Source organism: Halichoeres trimaculatus, unplaced genomic scaffold (assembly GCF_033239565.1).
Source record: "Halichoeres trimaculatus isolate MK-OKI-2021-1 unplaced genomic scaffold, fHalTri1.1 fHalTri1_scaffold_4, whole genome shotgun sequence".
NCBI classification, from domain to species: Eukaryota; Metazoa; Chordata; class Actinopteri; order Labriformes; family Labridae; genus Halichoeres; species Halichoeres trimaculatus.
The window spans coordinates 31,125,875-31,144,580 of NW_027437182.1; the positions used below are offsets into that span (position 1 = coordinate 31,125,875).

General features: G+C 42.2%; 1 protein-coding gene across 2 annotated transcripts in view; it reads left to right on the plus strand.

Moving 5' to 3' along the window:
- Nucleotides 1–6,023, plus strand: part of tmem131 (transmembrane protein 131) — a 50,620-nt gene extending 44,597 nt beyond the window's left edge. Inside the window, exons 34-41 of one of the 2 annotated variants that reach the window (XM_074668009.1) lie at nt 311–429; nt 511–660; nt 2,188–2,338; nt 2,720–2,835; nt 2,922–3,003; nt 3,441–3,544; nt 3,654–3,796; nt 5,112–6,023. In XM_074668009.1, coding sequence (XP_074524110.1) covers nt 311–429; nt 511–660; nt 2,188–2,338; nt 2,720–2,835; nt 2,922–3,003; nt 3,441–3,544; nt 3,654–3,796; nt 5,112–5,378 — 1,132 coding nt within the window. In that variant the 3' untranslated portion in view covers nt 5,379–6,023. Of the gene's footprint in view, nt 1–310; nt 430–507; nt 661–2,187; nt 2,339–2,719; nt 2,836–2,921; nt 3,004–3,440; nt 3,545–3,653; nt 3,797–5,111 lie in introns of both variants that reach the window. The other variant, XM_074668008.1, reaches the window with a different exon arrangement.
- The last annotated feature ends 12,683 nt before the right edge of the window (nt 6,024–18,706 follow it).

Sequence of the window (18,706 nt, forward strand, 5' to 3'; positions counted from 1 at the left end):
AAAGATGCTTCCTCCTCTGCTTCGTCTGATAAATCATGATGTTTCGCAAAGTTCCCATTAACTTACAATCAAATCATGAATTCATTTCTTTTATCCCTCTAAACAAAAAGTGTCAATGTAAATTGAAGTAAAATATGTACATCTTGGTCAGATCATTGTTTCAGTTAAAGCTTTGTTGTTGTGAACTTGTGATGGTGCCACTTTTAGCTTTCAAGAGAAAGTTGTTTTATTCAGGAATAGACCTGTGTGGTGTTGAACTTAACCCCGTCTGTATTACTTAATCCTCTCTGACATATTTTCTCGTTCTCAGTTCTCTGGAGCTGCCTTATGTGACACCGCTCGAGAACAAACAACGAAAGAGCTTCACATCCAAAGCTCTGTACCCACTCTCCAACATCCCAAAGAACAGACCCGTACAGAAACAAAGACGTGAGTTTCTCTGCGTTAGCTCTGAACCTATCACTCTGCTTCTCCAGGACAGTGTTAGTGACACGTTTGTCTCCACAGTAGATGGGAAGCTGGAGGACACACGCCCCTCCCTCTTCTCCAAACTCTTCACCAGCGGCTCGGTGCCGGAGCTCGGACACAGCAGCAGCTCTGAGGGGGAGAAGGAGTTTGCGCCTCCAGAGTGGGACGTACCACTTTCCAAAAACAGTGTCCGTAAGTTAAAAATCCAACATCTCGCGTTTGACCGCTGCCTTTTCTATCTTATTTCTTTGGATTCTGCTCCATATGATGGTACCAACACTGTTCCCAAAGTAGGGGTTGCAAAAAACAACAAAAACATCCAAAATCAAAAAATATTTCATCCCTAGTTCTAAAAATTAACAAAAATGGAAGTTAAATTTAATATAAAAAACTGTGTAACAGTAAAAGTTTGATTTACAATTCTTTGATTTTCAGTGCTTCGTTGAATATCTTAAGTAGGGCTGAAACGATTCCTCAAATAATTCCAGTAACTTGACCGCAAAAAATGATTAAGGAATTTCCTACACCCCTTGGGATCGTTTGATTTTTTAAAACCTCAAAGCATGGTATATCACCCAGACTACTTTTTATGTGGCACAAAGCCCTGACATCATGCTCGTAGAGAAAGAAGGAGGGGCAGTGTTGCAAACTTAATGACTTAGTTGCTGTATTAAGAGACTTTTCAGACCCCTCTAGTGACTTATTTTTCAATAAAAGAAAAGCGACTAGAAACAAATCTTGCTTCTTTTCTGGAGTATTGAGACTGACATGCAGCATGTGTTGATCTCCAGCACCTGCTGCTTCTTGAGCAGTGGGTGCTGAGCCCCTCCTCTGTCCAAAGCACTCAGAGACAGACTTCTCACTTGGAAGAGTCCCTCCCCACTGCAGCAGGAGACTGCATACAAATGAATGGGGCCTATGCTTGTCTCTTTTGGGTCACTTTTGCTGGTTTCAAGCCCAGATAAAAGAGGAGGGAGAATGATATTTTGACATTTAAAAAAATATATGTAAACCTGAGAAACTTTATTTGTATTTCTCAACACATTTAGAGTGTTATCACATGTTGTCTGTCTCTCCTACGATGCTATTCCTTTTTCCTTCAGCATCCATGACAACAACATGCAAATGACTTGTTATGCAAATTAGGTGCTTATGTCATTTATGACTTGTTTCACTTGTAAAACATGGCGCTGTAGAGTGAAGAAGATGAAAAATATCTGACAACAGGGAAGTTGTCAAATTTAGCTAAGAAGTCATTGATGGATTAAGTATCAAGTAGCACATTGATGTGCTCCAATACAGCAGTGATCATCATTTTAGTCACAACACCGCAAAAATCATGCTCAAAATCTTGTCAAGACTGTGTCTTATTCCTAGTTAAAATGTTTCATGTTTTTCAGATTTCATTGAACTTGAAATATATAACCCGGAGTCACGTTTTTAACCCTTTTCAAACAAATTTTCATTTTAAAAACAACTGTTTTTTTTTTAAACAAAATGTATCTTAATTGATTACCTGATTAATTAATGGAGTTTTCAGTGAAATACTCAAATACTAAATTATACAATAGCTGCTGCCTTAAACTTAATTATTTCTTAGTTTCAGCCTGTTTCTGGATTAGTGTAATTAATTATTACATATTTTGTATATGAACAACAAAAAGATAAAAACAATTATTGTTCTTCCTGATTTTGGTATTCTCCTGTTTTCCCACGCAGAAGCCGACAGTCTCCAGCAGATTTCCCTCCAGACGATAAATGCAGACCCTTTCCTGAAGAGATCAGTCACAGCCAGGCCGTGCTCCCCTCCTCCCACATCACCCAGCCTGCTGTTCAGAGGCAGCTACAGCAGTGTGCTCAACAGTAACAGGTAAACACTCTGTCAGAGGTTCATGCTGACCTCCACTTAACAGGAAAACAACATCTGAGAGAGTTCATTCTGACCCTGACCTTTCATAGAAGTACTTTGTTTTTTTGACTCTATAAATGTCAAAAAATTGGATACTTCTAGAGTTAAAACTTACTCCAGCAGAATTCAAGCAGAGGTTTTCTTCTGTGGATTTTTTTGATGACAGTTTAACGTCAAATTCAAGTGAATTCACTATGTTATAAAAGGTGCTTGGCTTCATCAAACTTTAAAACTAATGTTTGATCAAAAGACTCAAAAAGTGTGAAGCTTTTTTCATGATAAAGTAAGATACTTGGTGCTGGTTATTTTCCAATCTAATCTTTATTTCTGACACTTCTGCAGTGAGGGTAACCAGAAAAAGGCCCCAGGAAATAAACTGACTGCAGCTGCTCCTCTGCCAGGAAAAAATGGGAACCCTACATTTGCTGCTGTGGCTGCTGGGTATGATAAAAGTCCAGGTATGACAGAGGACACACACCTGGTCAAAGAGCGTTTATCGCACTAAGGGTTGTTTTTTCACAGGGGTGTTCTCTCTCTGCTTCAGGTGGATCTGGTCCAGGTAAAACCGACACCCAAGGAAAGAGTCTGGCACACATGACGTCAGTGGAAAGTGACAGCTCTGACAGGTAAAAATTATACCCACACGCATGACCTGATACAGGCCCAGGTTAAGATACAATCTGGCTGCTTTTTCTGGTGTTTTAAAAAACAGGTAGGTACAAAAAGGTTTTAGATTTTACTAGCCGACAGTCTGATGTGAGACAGACAGTATACCTCAAAACCAGTCAGTCAGTCAGCAATCTGAGCAAGTGTTGAACAAATAAGTCAAAAAGATAGATAGAAATTACCTTAAAAAAGATTTCTCTCCTTCCTGGACTCTGCTGTCTAAAAAGAGTAATTTGATTTTTTGTTTTCACCTAGATTTATGTTGCAGATATTGCCCTATAAGTACCCACTAAAGATTTTAACATCTTTCTGCACAATCTAGACAAATAAAGGATTTAGCTTTTAAGATACTACTTTTTAATAAAACTGTGGATGTCCTTTTTTTCCTCTATCAAAGCTCTGGATTATGGAGTCCCATCGACTCAGCCAGCAGTCCAAACTTCCCCTCTGCCAACTCATTTTCTGCTTTTGGACCCAACAACTCCTTCAACCTGACTGGAGGTAAAGTGTTAAAGAAAACAGGAGGATGTGGACGAACTGGTGCTACAGCTAAAGGTTCATCTGCTGCATTCATACTGAGGTGTGTGTGTGTGTGTGTGTGTGTTTATAGTTTTCAGTGGAATGAAGTCGTCTGAGCCGCAGCAGAGCTGGCCTGAGTTCACCACTGTGCCCTCATCCATCTGGGACATACCGAGCAGCGATCCTCTGCACTCCTGGCCCAGTAGCTCCAGCTCACCCACAGCACCTACTGCAGTAAGAACCTCATGTTTACTCAGCCCTCACTGCAGCATGTGTTTGAGACAGTGTATCAGAGAATGAAAGAAGGTTTTTTTTAGTCTTAAATAATTCATTACCTGAGCAAGAGTGATACACATCTATGCTGCAATCTTAGACATGTACCTCCTGGTTTTCATCTTTGCTAAACCAAACTCTTACCTTGTGGAGTAAAATATTAAAAGTATAAAGCATCTCAATACTTTAAACTCCAGGGTTGACCCTGGTCTGAGCTCTTCTGTACAGAGTTTCTGGTCCCAAGTCTCTTTGAGTTTGCCAAGTGAGACGTACTCACCTGGCTCTGGTGCTCATTATGGCAGGCTCACACGAGACACACAGGGTCAATCCCAATTGTCACTCTTTCCCCTCCCCCTTCCTCTTGACCCTCTGTTATGTTAGACACAAGATAACATTATTACATAAACCAATGTCTGATAAGGGTGACAAATTTACAGCAAACGGACTTCACTACGATGTAGTGCATTACATGAGTGATGCGACAGTTTGCTGTGTATTTGTTGTCGGTGTAGCTATTATTAGCTTTAGCTGTAGCTATAGTAGTGTTAGGTAGATTGTCATAACGCTCTATTTCAAAATACAACCAACAACACAAAACAACTAATTTTTACGTGAAGTAGCAAAGGATTGGATATCTGAAAAAAAAATTATTGATATCATGGTAAATTTGTCATGCCGCTTGGTTTTACGTGAGGTCCCAGTTTGTCTTCATTTTAAGAGCTGTTTAACCCTTTTCCTTCACCTTATGGAGAAATGGGACACCCCTTCACTAGATGTGCAAAACCAAAAGCTGAGGAGCGGAATTAAGATTGACCCCAAACCTCCGCTTCCAGTCAGTGTACAGCTGTTGTTCCAGTCCAGGTGCTAACTGCACAGAACCAACAAACCTAAACTTAAGACAAAGAAAGACATTAACACAGAATCCAGGTAAAGCTGCAGAAATTCATCAGACAGAAAACAATTGTGACATCATGCACTTCAAAGAAAAGATACTCATTAAGACTTCCTGTGGTGCACTCACACAATCCTACACAACACTCAGGTCCACCTGTGGTTGTCAGAATGACGTAGGTGTCAGTATCTTGTTAAGTATTTTGCTCTTATCTTTCTTCAGGAAATGATCAAACTTTTATCTCATACTCAACTTTAGACTGCTGTTGAACCCTGTGCTAGATTAAAAAGAATACTACCTGTCGTGAAACTGCATAAACATACTGTATTATACACCTCCCTGCTCTCCACAATGTCCTAAACTCTCCTCTCTTTTTTCTCATAGTCACTCCTGGGAAACGCCCGTAACCCCTGGTCTGCCACCACGCCCTTTGGCAGCTCTATTTGGTCTACGAGCGCTGATTCAGCCTTACATCCCTTCCCACCAACGACCAATTCAACCACTCTGACTGACCTGGTCAGCAGCCCCACCCCGTCCCCCCCAGCCACCACTGAGATGAGTCGAACCTACAACCCGTGGAGCATGTGGCGCCCCACGCTGAGCAGACGCAGCTCTGAGCCTTGGCCCAGCTCCTCAGACAACGGCAATTAAATCAGCACATGACGGCACTAAACAGAAGCACGTCTGATGTGACGTTTTCTGTACGCTAAATCAATTATTTAATGACCAGAGAATCCCGACAGAAGCAACATCACCTGAAGTGTGATGAAGCCGGTGCTGCAGGTTACCAACCCAGAGAATCACTTCTCTGCAGCTTTTTGTTCATGGGGGCAGAAACATTTGATTCGTTTTGATAGACGCCTCCTAAATTAGCATGATATGCTAATGCCCATGCAGACATTTAGCTGTTATAGGAAGGCTGGAAATGCTGCATTCCTTCTTAAAGTTTTGATACACAGCGGCTCTTAAGTTCAGTATTAATGTTGGATCTTAATTTAAGCCCCGTATCATCACAATCAATTCTGTTGGTTTGTTGTAAAAGTTGGTTTGAAACACATTTGCTTTTAAATTATTGCACTAGGTTTTTATGACGCAGCAGGGATCTTTTAAATTTTTTCAGAACCAAACAGCCCAAAAAGATGTAACATTCATTTTTCTGTTTTAACTGAACTCTGCCCAAACAACATTTGAAGCCTTCTGCAAGAATGAATTGGTCAGTAATCAAAGAACTCTTAAGTTTGAGGTCTGAATTGTACATCGCCTCTATTTGTCATCAAATTTAAATAAAGAACTTCAGCATAACAGTTTCTTCTTTTTCCTTCTTTTTTTAAAATGAAATTTTAACTTAATACTAGTAATTGGCCACAAGGTGGCAACAGAAACAAACTGTGAACACAACATCAGCATGTCATCATTTAGGATGTTACAATAACATTTTGAAACATTTGCTCATGAAAATTTATTTTCCCAGACAGACATAGTTTTTGTTGAGAAATGTACAAGTCTTTTCGTTTTTTTATTGATTCTAATGCACATGTTTTTGGAGTGTGGAAAAAAAAAGCCACTGTGTATATGAGGTGACAGAGCTGATCACTTTGCCTCACAGATGGAAGGCTTTGGGCCTCTTCTCTGTGTGCAGACTGTAGGTAATGGAGTTATTGGGATGTCAGAGCCATAGTGTTTTGGTGTGGCTGAGGGGATCAGTCTTGTAAGAAGGTTGAGAAATCTTCTCGACCTAGAGGGTTTTTTTGGGTTTGTTCCTCATCTCTTCAACCTGCTCTTCGAGGCGCTCCATCCTTGGACTTATATAGACATGTGACCAACCAGGTATCAGGTAATGTTACTGATTCGATTGAAGGACAGTAAATTGGTGATACTTTGTTTCAGAAGCCTTTTGTTAATCACTGACAAGTGGAAACATTAAACATCACAAGTTAAACATGCAGCAGCCCCAGATATTAGTTTTCACTTATTCAGGTGGTTCAGTCCTCTGGTTCATGATCATGCAGCATCCTTTTTGGTACTGACAGAGGTCAGACCTGCACCATCCTCTGACAACGACCCAGTGGGCTGACAGTTTAACAACCAAACATCAGAGAAAGTAGAGAGCTGTTCACTAAATTCTGAGATATTTGTCACCATGAAGAGGAAAATCTTTCCACTCAAAAAAAATTTAACAGTTGTTTTTAGTGGAAAAATTGAAACCATGTATGTTTCTAGGTGATGAGAAAAGGATCCAGGTAAATCACAATTCCACTTTTATCGCAATAATGATTAATTAAGTAAATAAGTAAACTCTTAATGTAGCTGCCAGCTAAAGCTAACTTTAAGAAAAATATCTCAATAAAGAATATAATTTAGGACAAATCTTTCAATAATTTTTTTCTTTTTCTTTTTTTGAATCAAAACGTATTATTATTACTACTGCGTTACTTTTTCTTTTTTTTTTTTAGCTCTCCATATTCTAATTATTTAATCGGGGTTTTTCTGTAACTCAATTTTGACTTTGCGCACCTGCGTCTTTGCGGAGTAATGTGACTTCACGTGACCTCACGTGACCTCAGAACTGCGGCCTTTTGGACGTTCCTTCCGGATTTTGGTCCGAGCCGACCTGCACGCAATTTTTTTTCTGCTGAGAGCTAGCTTATTTGGAAAAGATCAACTGATCAATTTTTGGGAGAAAAACTACTCATCTGAGACTCCCATCTGAGGAGGAATCTTTTCTCGACGTTGTGACCCTCTGTGGAGCTAAAATGAACTTCCACGGACTCTCCGCGCGGGAGTACCCGCGACCCAGACACAGATGGTGGCGAAACTACGTTGCTGGTAATACATCTTTGAACAAATAAACTTTCCATTGCTTTAAAATGTCTATTCAGATCAATAAAACGTATTCCATCTCAAAAAGGGTTTGTGATTCTGTTTAGAGAGGTCTGTAAGTAGTAAGGGCATTTTATCCGATATTTGACAAATCTGGGAACTAAATCGTTACCAAGAAATTTCTTCACCAATGTGTTTCTAAAGGTGTCTTATAACATGTACTAACAGTTTGAAGATCAACTCCTGTGGGAAACCTCTCAAAAAACTTCTCAAAGTTGGGGTACTGATAACCGATTTTCAAAAATTCAAAAGTGCTTAAATTGGACTTAAGTAACTTGTGAAGGCTCAAACTAGGGATTTTTCATGATTCTGAGCTGATTGCAAACAATTATTTTTCAGCAATGCAACTCCCTAATGAAAAAAAAACTCCCAATAACCCACCCACACACATACCCTGCAGGGTACACTTAAATTCAAAAAACAGCATTTTTTTTTTTAAATGGTAAATAGGCCTAGTTTCTGTTTAAAGGTGATTGCTGTAGTTGGTTGACATTCAAGTTAACATTAACACCAGAAGTCATTTTGGTCCTTTTTCCCTGTTGATCATGAACAGACAAATATCTACTGCTTTAACATCCGATAGCATGTTTTTAATGCGTTCCTTAGAGGTAAGTGATGTTGTTTGTTTCCTTATCTTCATATATGTAACGTGTACATTCTATTATTTATTCGAGTTTCATATATATTTTGTAAGAATGTGTTTCATGTTTGAGTTATATTTTGATGTTTTCAGTGATATTTGGTGTTACAGAGACATATTGATATTACAAAATATTAAATCTATATTTTCATTTTACTTTGCATGCTATGATAGTCTAAGATTAGGCTATAATTGCAGTACTATGGATGAAAAGGTTACTCCAGCTCTGCTTAATTGTTTCATCTGTGAAGGCCCAGATACACCAGCTGAGAGGCTTATACAAGGAACTCCTTGTGGCTACTCGACTTTTTTGAAACATGTATAAGCAGTTGGAAATACTAGGATTTTGGAGCTTATGCAGGGGTATGACCAAGAAGGAAGACTTAGGTACCACAAAAAGTAGAGGTGTCCCAATCTGATATTGATATTGGATATCGGTCCGATATCAGCAAAAAAACAAGTATCGGTTTCGTATCGGAAAGCATCTAAAATCTCAGATAAAAGCAGTCCGATATAAGCAGTTTCTGTGACCAATTGGTTAATAATAAATGGGTCAGTTTTTCCTCATACTGTTGTTGACTTTCTTTGAATTATATCACTTAATCAAGCCTTTTCTAAAATGACAGACATACTACAGAATAAGTAATAAAAGTATATATGTTTAATGCTGATATTGTATCAGATTAATATCTGTATCGGCCAATACTCAATGCTGCTGTATCGGTATTGTATCGGAAGTGAAAATGTAATATCGGGACATCCCTAACATAAGTGTCAAAATAATTTGTACAACAAGTTTGTCGAGGTCACGAAGAAGTCAGCTAAAGCATCAAAGGCAGAGAAAGAGTCAGCACAAAGCTGCAGTGAAGACTCTCTCTGAAAAACAGAGACAATAGCTAATCTTTTCTCATGCCTTCACTGTGTGTGATACAGTTTCTGCTATCGCTGGCCATGGGAAAACAACTCTGTTTGACGGGTAATAATAATAATAATAATAATAATAATGATAACAACATATCATAATGAAATATTGGTATACTAAAGAGTCTGAAACAAACCTGAAGTGCTTTCTTTTGCAGATTTGCAGATTTGAAGCCAGCTGTGTAACTATCTCTTATTTTTGTACTTCTATTAATGACAAAGGAACAGATTAAATCTGTCCTGGGAGCTAGCTCACACGGTGACGCGCTTCGTGTCCTCCGATGTGCCCCGCTGTCCATTCCCCTGCTGCAGGGACAGCGGCTCTGACCGTCTCCGCTACCGGGTCTTTCCAGCACACTTTCCGCGGCGTCCAGGATCAGTCAGACAAATCAGACGCTGCGCCTCGGCTGCAGCACATTTAAAGGCGAGGAGAGGCGCTCATTTGATTGGTGAAAACAGCCCTTGGCTGTGTTAAACCCACTCAGGCTTTTCTCCTCCCTCTCTGCCATTTGTGCGGAGGGAGGCGTGGACGCGCAGCTCTGCGCTCCTCTGCACTCCTCTGTGCTCCTCTGCGCCTTGACTGCGCCTCTCTTGGCACTGCAGGAAACTTGTCCACACAGCGAAGGCCAGCACAGGGCAGGTGCACCTGCGCTTGCGCCTGGTCTATGAAATTAGAGCCCCAGGTGTTTATGGTAATGGGCCAGTTCCAAGCCTTCACAAGTTACTAAAGTCCAATTTAAGCACTTTTGAATTTTTGAAAATCGGTTATCAGTACCCCAACTTTGAGAAGTTTTTTGAGAGGTTTCCCACAGGAGTTGAATTTCAAACTTTTAGTACATGATATTAGACACCTTTAGAAACACATTGGTGAAGAAATTTCTTGGTAACGATTTAGTTCCCAAATTTTCAGATCTTTCCCTTACTAAAGGAGTTTCAGAGTGATTTTAACAGTTTGAAAGGAGGGAATCAGCGCCAAAGTAAATTAGTCATAAATGCTATTTATACCCCTATGCTAATGCATGCATCCCGAAATCTTGTTCCATCACCAAAAAGGTGCTGAGATAATGTTACAGATAAATATTTAATTGAAATTTAGTGTATTTGCATTTCTCACAGTACACTTTCTCGACATGACTTCATGGAAAGCTTTTTGTGTGTGAAATCGTTATATTTCCGGTTTTGGACGGCGCAGATTTTTCCGGGAGATGTATAAGCTGTGTTGGTACTCATGTGGTGGTTGAAACTTAAGTTAATTTCTTTTAATTAAATTTATTTATCTGAATTTATCTAAATTTACCATCAATATTAATCATAAATGCTATTTAAACCCCTATGCTAGTGCATACATCCCGAAATCTTGTTCTGTCACAAAAAAGGTGCTGAGATTAGTTTAAAGATTAATACTAAATTTAAATTTAGTGTTTAGTGGTTGAAACTTTAGTTAATTTCACTTAATGAAATTTATTTATCCGAATTTATCTCAATTGTTGTGAACATGCTGCGGTTTTTGACAGGAACTCCTCAGCGTCTTATTTCTAACACTGGGAAGCTGTTCCTCTGACTCCTGTGTGTTTATATGTTTAATGTTATATGAAAGAATCATCATAGATGTTATGAATAAATGCTCAGCATCAAAAACCCAGAACTAATCTAAATTACCCTCCATGAGCACTCACAAACAGTTGATCCTCTTCACTTTTTAAACACAAAAGCTACATCTAAAGTTGGTTTGTAAAATGTGAATCTTCCACCTCAGCCCAAAAGCTGGAGAAACGTCCTGATGCTGACAGGCCTGAGGACATCATTGAGAATCCTCCACCCCCCAACGCTGTCGAGGAAGAGGAGGCCGAGATCCACATCGTGGTTTTGGATGATGATGAGGAGCTTCATGTGGACAAGCTTCAGGGAGACGACGCTGTCGCTTCCGACAGGTTTGAGGGACCTGAGGGCATAGAGGAGGAGCTGAATGATGTCAGACCTCCCTCTCCTCCTTACGAGGAGGAGAGGGATGGTCTCATTCATGGTCCAGCCGTATACCCTGCTGCTGCTAATGCTTACCCTGACCCGAACCCCTATGCTCCTGCTGCTCCTTACGCTTATCCCTATGCTGCTGCTTATGCTAACCAACACCCTGCTAATGCTTATAACCCCTATGCTGCTGCTTATGCTAACCAACACCCTGCTAATGCTTATAACCCCTATGCAGCTGCTTATGCTAACCAACACGCTGCTTATGCTTATAACCCCTATGCTGCTGCTTATGCTAACCAACTACCTGCTAATGCTTATAACCCCTATGCTGCTGCTTATGCTAACCAACTGCTGCAACAGCCTGTCTAACCTAAAGCTACTTGAGGCTTGTTTCTAGATCGAAGAAAGTAGCGTGGGGTGTGAGAGCGAGACACTGAGTCGGAGTGTCCAAAAGGGGCAGCCATTGAATCCACAGGGGGGCAGTGAGAGTCCTCGAACAGGAAGTCAAATCCATACTCCTCCAAATCCTCAGCCTCCTCTGGCTCAGACACTGCAGGGTCACCATCAGTTACGCCGAATGGGACAGGATGTGGAACCTCTGTACCATCATCCCAGGTTTTGAACGGGAGCAAGTTGCTGACATGGTGCACTCCCATGTCTTCATCTGAAAAGATGTCCACCAGTCTGTAGTCCAGATCAGACATCACTTGAGCAACCCTGTAGGGGCCTTTGAAAACAGGTGCTAGCTTAGCAGCAAATCCAGCGGGTGCATTAGATCTTGGGTGAGACTTAAGCCGCACGAGGTCACCGACTTTGAACGTGACATGGCGACGTTTCTTGTCATAGTGCTTCTTCTGTGTGTCATGACTGATGGCCATGACCTCCCTCACATGGTCGTAGGCATCCCGCAGTGCAGAAGTCAACTCCGATTTGTAGCTGTCCACAAACTCGGGTGCACAAACAATATCCGGCTGCATCCACAAATCCAATGGAGTGTTGAGGTCTCTGCCATAAAGGAGGAAAGCAGGAGTCTCTCCCGTGCTCTGATGCGGGGCTGTTCGAAGAGCAAAAGAGATGTGTGGTAGGTAGAGGTCCCATTCTCAGTGTCTGGTCCCCACGTAAGCTCTGATGGCAGCTTTGATTGTGCGGTTGACCCTTTCAGTCTGGTTAGACTGGGGGTGATAAGCCGTGGTCAGACAGTGGACAGAACCCAGTGAGGCAAGCACCGACTCAAAAAAAAACACTGACAAACTGAACCCCTCTATCAGAAACCAGATACCTAGGAGCACCATGTCTTGCAAAGACTTCAGAAATGAACTTCTGTGCAGCCACCACAGCTGTAGCTTCACGCACCGGACAGATCTCAACCCACTTAGTAAAGTAAACAATGAAAACGAGGATATACTCATTCCCACGTGACGACCTTGGCAGAGGGCCAACAAAATCCACACCCACAAACTCCCAGGGGTAGGAGTCGACGACCGGCTGCATGTAACCAGCAGGTTTGCGATTGGTAGGTTTCGTGAGCTGGCATGTTACACAAGAGAGAACATATTTTTTCACCTCCCCTCTCATTCCAGGCCAATAAACCCGCTTCTGCAGTCGCCCAAGTGTCTTGGCAACCCCCAATTGCCCTGCTGTTGGGTGGTCATGGAAGTACTGCAGGAGAGTGTTTCGAAGTGAGGAAGGGACATAAAATCGCACATCTTTGTGAGGGTGAAGGCGACAAGAAGATTTTTGATCTCTGTAATAGACTAGGCCATTGTGTAGACAAAAGCCAGATGAGTCGACACATTAATCACTTTCCAGCTGCGTCCTCAGAGCACAGATTTTTTCATCACCATCCTGCTGAGAGCGTAACTGTTCCTTGTCGTCCAAGATCAACAGAGGCTGGCGACGAACATTCAGAGACCCAACAGTAGCATAAGGGGGAAGCAGGTCCACAGGTTCATCAGAAAAGGTTGGGTTTCGAGACAGTGCATCAGGAACCGAGTTGGCAATACCCGGTTTGTGTATGATCTCAAAATCAAAGTCCTGCAGCCTGAGACACCAACGAGCCAGCCGGCCCTAAGGGGATGGACGTGTCATCAGCCACTTCAAGCTGTTGTGGTCTGTGAAAACCTTGACATGAGAGCCTTCAAAGTATGGGCGAAAGTGCTCAAGCGCCCAGATCACTCCTAAACACTCCTTTTCAGATGTTGAGTAGTTTCGCTCTGATTTGTGAAGAGTGCGGCTCGCATATGCCACAGCTCTCTCCCTGCCCTCACCATCATACTGAACCAATGCTGCCCCCAGGCCAACATCACATGCATCAGTGTGAATAGCAAAGTCCTTCTCAAAATCTGGGAGAACCAAGATGGGCGCAGAGCACATTTTCAACTTCAGAAGATCCAGGGCTGTTTGACAGTCATCAGTCCAAAAGAATGGGGTTCCCTCTCGCGTGAAGGAGATGAGGGGCTCTGCGATCTTGGAGTAACCAGACACAAAGCGTCTGTAGTATCCCGTCATTCCCAGGAACTGCTTGACCTGTTTGACTGAGGATGGAGGAGGGAAGTTTTTAATGGCATCCAGCTTGCTTTCGTCCGGGCCCAAACCCTCAGGACCGCAGAGAAACCCTCAAGTAGCGCAGAGAGGGCTTACAGAAGTGGCACTTTTCCATCTTGAGGGAGAGACCTGCATCTGACAGGCGAGACAGCACCTTTCCAAGGTCTTTCAGATGTTGCTCTAGGGTAGGCGAGGCCACGACAATGTCGTCAAGGTAAACAACACAACAGTCATATATCAGGCCTGCCAGCACCGTATTCATGAGTCTTTGAAAGGTGGCAGGGGCATTTGAAAGGCCAAAGGGCATCACTTTAAACTGGTACAAGCCCTTATGCGTAATAAATGCCGTTTTTGGGCGGGACTCAGGAGCCATGGAGACCTGCCAGTACCCTCGTGCCAAATCCAAGGTTGAAATGTACCTTCCACGAGCCAAAAAGTCCAGTGAGTCATCAACTCTTGGGAGGGGGTAGGAATCTTTGGTAGTGACCTTGTTGACTTTGCGGAAGTCAATGCAGAACCGTGGGTCTTTGGACGGTGCCTCCACAATCACCACTGGTGATGCCCAAGGCCCTGAGGCTGGCTCAATGACATCACGTTTCAACATCTCATCAATTTGTTCCTCTATGATCTGCCTTTTCTTTGGAGATGCACGGTAGGGGGGCAGACAGACTGGCTTGGCATCGCCAGTGTCAACTTTGTGCTCCACCAGAGACGTTTGACCCAGCCTACCATCAAAGAGGTGAGAAAAGCCTCCTAACACCTGTGCTAGTTGAGTCTTTTCATTGTCTGACAGGGCAGCGCCGTCAACTTTTTCTCGAAAGTCAACAATAGAGTCTTTCGTCCACATGCACGTGATGTGACCTTCTAGTTCCTCCAAATCACCATAACAATCGTCAGGGGCAGGTGACAAATTTCCTCCCAACCAAACACCATTAGAAGCAGGGTGAATGTGAACATCAGCAGGAATCATGAAGTCAGTAGCCAGCAGAAGTGGACAAGAAAGGTTAGGAATTACAGCAAAAGGGTGGACAAAAGTCTGCCCCAGCAGCTGAAACGACAGTGAGACAATACCTGTAGGGGTACAGCTTGTTGAGTCTGCAAGCTCAAGGTCACAAAAGTTATATGGCATCACATCACTACCTCCAATGCCGCAGTTGACAAGGGTGGAGGAGCGTACAGCTGACAATGAAGCTCCTGTGTCCACAACTGCCACCATAGAAACACCATTGACGCTCACGTCACAGGTAACTGGTTTCCTCAGACTGCGCTGCATCAGCTTGACTGTGGGTTGAATGTCAGGGGAATGACTGTCAGCGGTGCTAGCCTGGTTGTTCTGATTACGATTGTTTCTTTGGTGATAATGGGGACGGGACCCTGGATGTTGTCTCATGACTTTCTCATCTGCATCTGTAGCCCTCACTGCTAAACCACTGTCGGGTCCATCCTGAGCCTTGTCTTTATAACGTTGTCTTTCTGCACAGTTCTGACAATTTCTGGTTGTGACGCCAGGAGCCGAACAGTTAAAGCAGCGGAGGTTTTGCCGTGATGATGCTGGTGGAACAGAAAACCGCTTCATGGGGGACACTGGACCCAAAACTGAGTGAAGCTCATGAGCCTTCAGTAAGAGGTCTGCAATGGATGTTATGGCACATCCATAAAGTGCAAGTTTATAACGATCAGTCACATGGCGGCATATTATCTCAACCTAGTCAGTTTCAGGAGGTGGGTTTTTCATCCTTTTAAACTCGCCCACTAGGTGAGTAACAAAGGTTGGAAGGGGTTCATCCTGTCCCTGAACTCTATCCAAAATGCCACGCCAAATTATTTCTTGATTGTCAACAGGTAAGAAAGCAAGACGAAACAGTTCAGCAAATTGTTCCCATGATGCCAAGTGAGGTTGCATGACCGAAAACCACTTTTTTGGCTCTCCATCAAGCAGTCTTGGCAGCTGGGCATCCGAGAATCCACGTGTTTTTGTAGATAAACACAGACTGGAGCCAGTCATCAGGCTGAACACTCCCATCTGCACAAAACTTGTCAGGCATCACCTTTGGATGCTGCCAGTGGCGTTTTCTCCCGGAGGCCAAGGGAAGCCATGCTTCCTCACTTTTTTCAGACTGTAGCTGTGTTTTAATGAAAATACTCCTTTATAACAGTTTCGATAATTCTTCTGTGTTTCATCACTGTCATCTCCTCCTTATTTCTCTCCTCTACTTATTGAGCATTTTACGATGTGTAAAACAGCGCCCTCCTAAATGTTATGCTGTGAATGAGTGGTGAAAATACGATATTGCACACTGTTGCCTGCAAGGAAGCCAAGCAGAGTTGGCGTCCCTTGGTGAAAAAAAAAAAGAATGATTAACCAATCAGATGAGGCTGCGGTCATGACACTGCTCACCTGTGATTGGCCAAGACCGTGTCAAGGGAAGCCACTCCGTCTTTGGCCTCAAACCAATCAAATCACAGTATCCTCATCATCAAGCCACTGAATGAAATCAGCGGGATTAGCACATTAGCAGTGTGCATGAAGCGGCCGGTTGTGCGTTTGAGTGGGCGGTTGAGTAAATTAATAAGACATTTAAGCTAAGTCAAGAGGACAATGTACGCGTGTGAATTAGTGAGTGAGAGTGGGAGAGTGAAAGGGTGTGTGTAGGTGTTCAAAGTAAGTAAAATGAGCGCTCTCTGGGCGCTCTAACAGGTCATTCCATTACATGAAAAAGCGATATACAAGCTGAGCAAAGTCTTTTATGTACCCCACTCCCTAAAAATCATACAGATTAGAGGCTTTGTCTCACTTGGCTTCCTCAAAAAAAAATCCCCACGCCACGCCACTGGGTACCACCCATGTTGTGTGGGAATGTCAGATTCAGAGTGGCACCTCGAACAAAATGTGACATCATAAAAATGGCAATGTGGCCTCTGTTGATTTCAGAAAGGTATTAGGTATCAGAAAACTTTGAACACTGACATTGCAACTTTATCTTTAAATTGTACCCTTTAGGCAAACTATCTAATTCATTTATAGGTGTAACCAAGGCCATCTTGGACAAAGGATCACAAGAGTGACGTTCAAAAACATCAGGTGAATCCTGTGTTTTTTCTTGTTTGAATTATTTTTCTTGTTTGTTCTAAAAAAAATAAAAATTAAATGACTTAATTACACATGCATTGTCTCTTTCTTTAATGACCATGAAATCAAAAAAGAAATATGATCACGGAATAAGTTGTTCACATAAACAAATCAGTAAACAAACAAAACATAAAACAATAGCCCGAAAAAAGTATGACAGATTGTTAGGTACTGAGTAGGTAATTCATATTTTTTTGGGGGAAAACATGTTTGTAAAAGGGTCATAGTGACAATCTTGACGGATGACAGTAGAAGTTGGTAAGTTGAAATTCCAAACTATTTAAAAAAATAAATAAAATAATAATAATCAGTTATGTTCAATGATAATTGATTGTTTCTGAGATATATTTACATGATTTTCTGTGAGATAATGGTTGTGAAAAATCAATATCCACCTCACAAACAGATGACAAACAGATTGAGGTTGGTAGTTTGAACTTCCTGTGACCTATTTCAAAATTAAACTGAGAAATATTCCCCAATTAGGCCAATATTAACTAATTCTTTTTGGGACACTTTTACTTGATTTTCTGGAAAATAATGGCTGTGAAAGATCAGTGCTGACCTGAAAAACAGATATGAAGTGGGTTTTATGGGGGGGAGTTTGAAGGTTGGAATTCCTGAGCGCCATTTCAAAATAAACCTGAGAAATTTGCAAGACTTTTGATTTATAATAAGATGTACAACAACTAAGATGTATAATACGTTTTTTAAAGGACCGTATTTATGTGGGGTTTTTTTTTGTATATATTTTCTGTCATTGTCTTAACTGAAAATTCAGACAGAGAAATTTTATGACGGTCCCTAAGCGCCCCGGCTGCCGCACTCTACTCCGACATTCAGCTATGTTTTTTGGAGTTTTCGCCACAACTGCCGAGGTTGGTGAGTTGATGAGACCTGTGAAATGTTTGATGCCTTATCTGTACAATATAAGACCAACCTGGCTGGAATTTGTACGGTTTTCATGGCGCTATTAAGATTTGAAACAGAAAAAAACAGCAAATCTTGAATATTAAACAAAATTTACTGCGCCAGAGTATGGCACGGCTTGAATGGCCAGTGTGACTGCGCAGGAGACTACGTATAAATGAATAAAGGAGGAGGAACGATATTTGAACATCTCAAAAAGAGTCAACCAAACAAAGTTTATTTGTAGCTCTTAACACATTAACGGTGTGCAGTGATTCCCCTACAATTTGTGGCAGGATGATGTGTCTCATCCATGCTTCATTATTAGCTGCATTGTCAGCCAGTGACCTCATAAAAGGGGCACTCGATAAAAGGGAGTGTTGGCGGCCTCCCCTCCCTCTTGCTCTGGCTGTCCTCATCACTTCCGGGTCCCGTCGTTCCTTTCCTCTCGCTGTTGCCGGTGCAGGTATTGTAGATCATTTGCTAAGTAACTGTCTTGACCTGTTAGAGCCACCGTAGTTGCTGGGTGTTGTATTGTGTTTGCGCCAGCAGTTTTGGTTTTATGTTGGATGCCTACCATGAGATATGTGTTCCCTCAGTTACGGCTGGATCGTAAATGTTCAAGAGAACTTATCGTCTCGTCAGTTAGACTCCTTCCCAACAAGTTATCAAGTTCCTTAAACAACTATTTACATGGTGTCAGAATGTGAACGGACTCATCGCCCGTGAGTATCCTCCCTGCATCCACCGAGCTCTAAAAGTGTTGGAGAAAGCGCTAATGCTAAAGCTAGCCGGAGCTACGTCGCTGAAATGGCAGAGTGATTTCGCAGACCAGGCCCTGTTGTGTTTGATGGGAATGTCGCCGAGAGCTGGCGGATGTTCGAGAGGGAGTACGACATCTTTATTGCCGCAGCACACTTCGATAAACCTGCAAGGCCCAAGGCATATGTCCCCCTCAATCTAGCGGGACCGGAAGCCATAGAG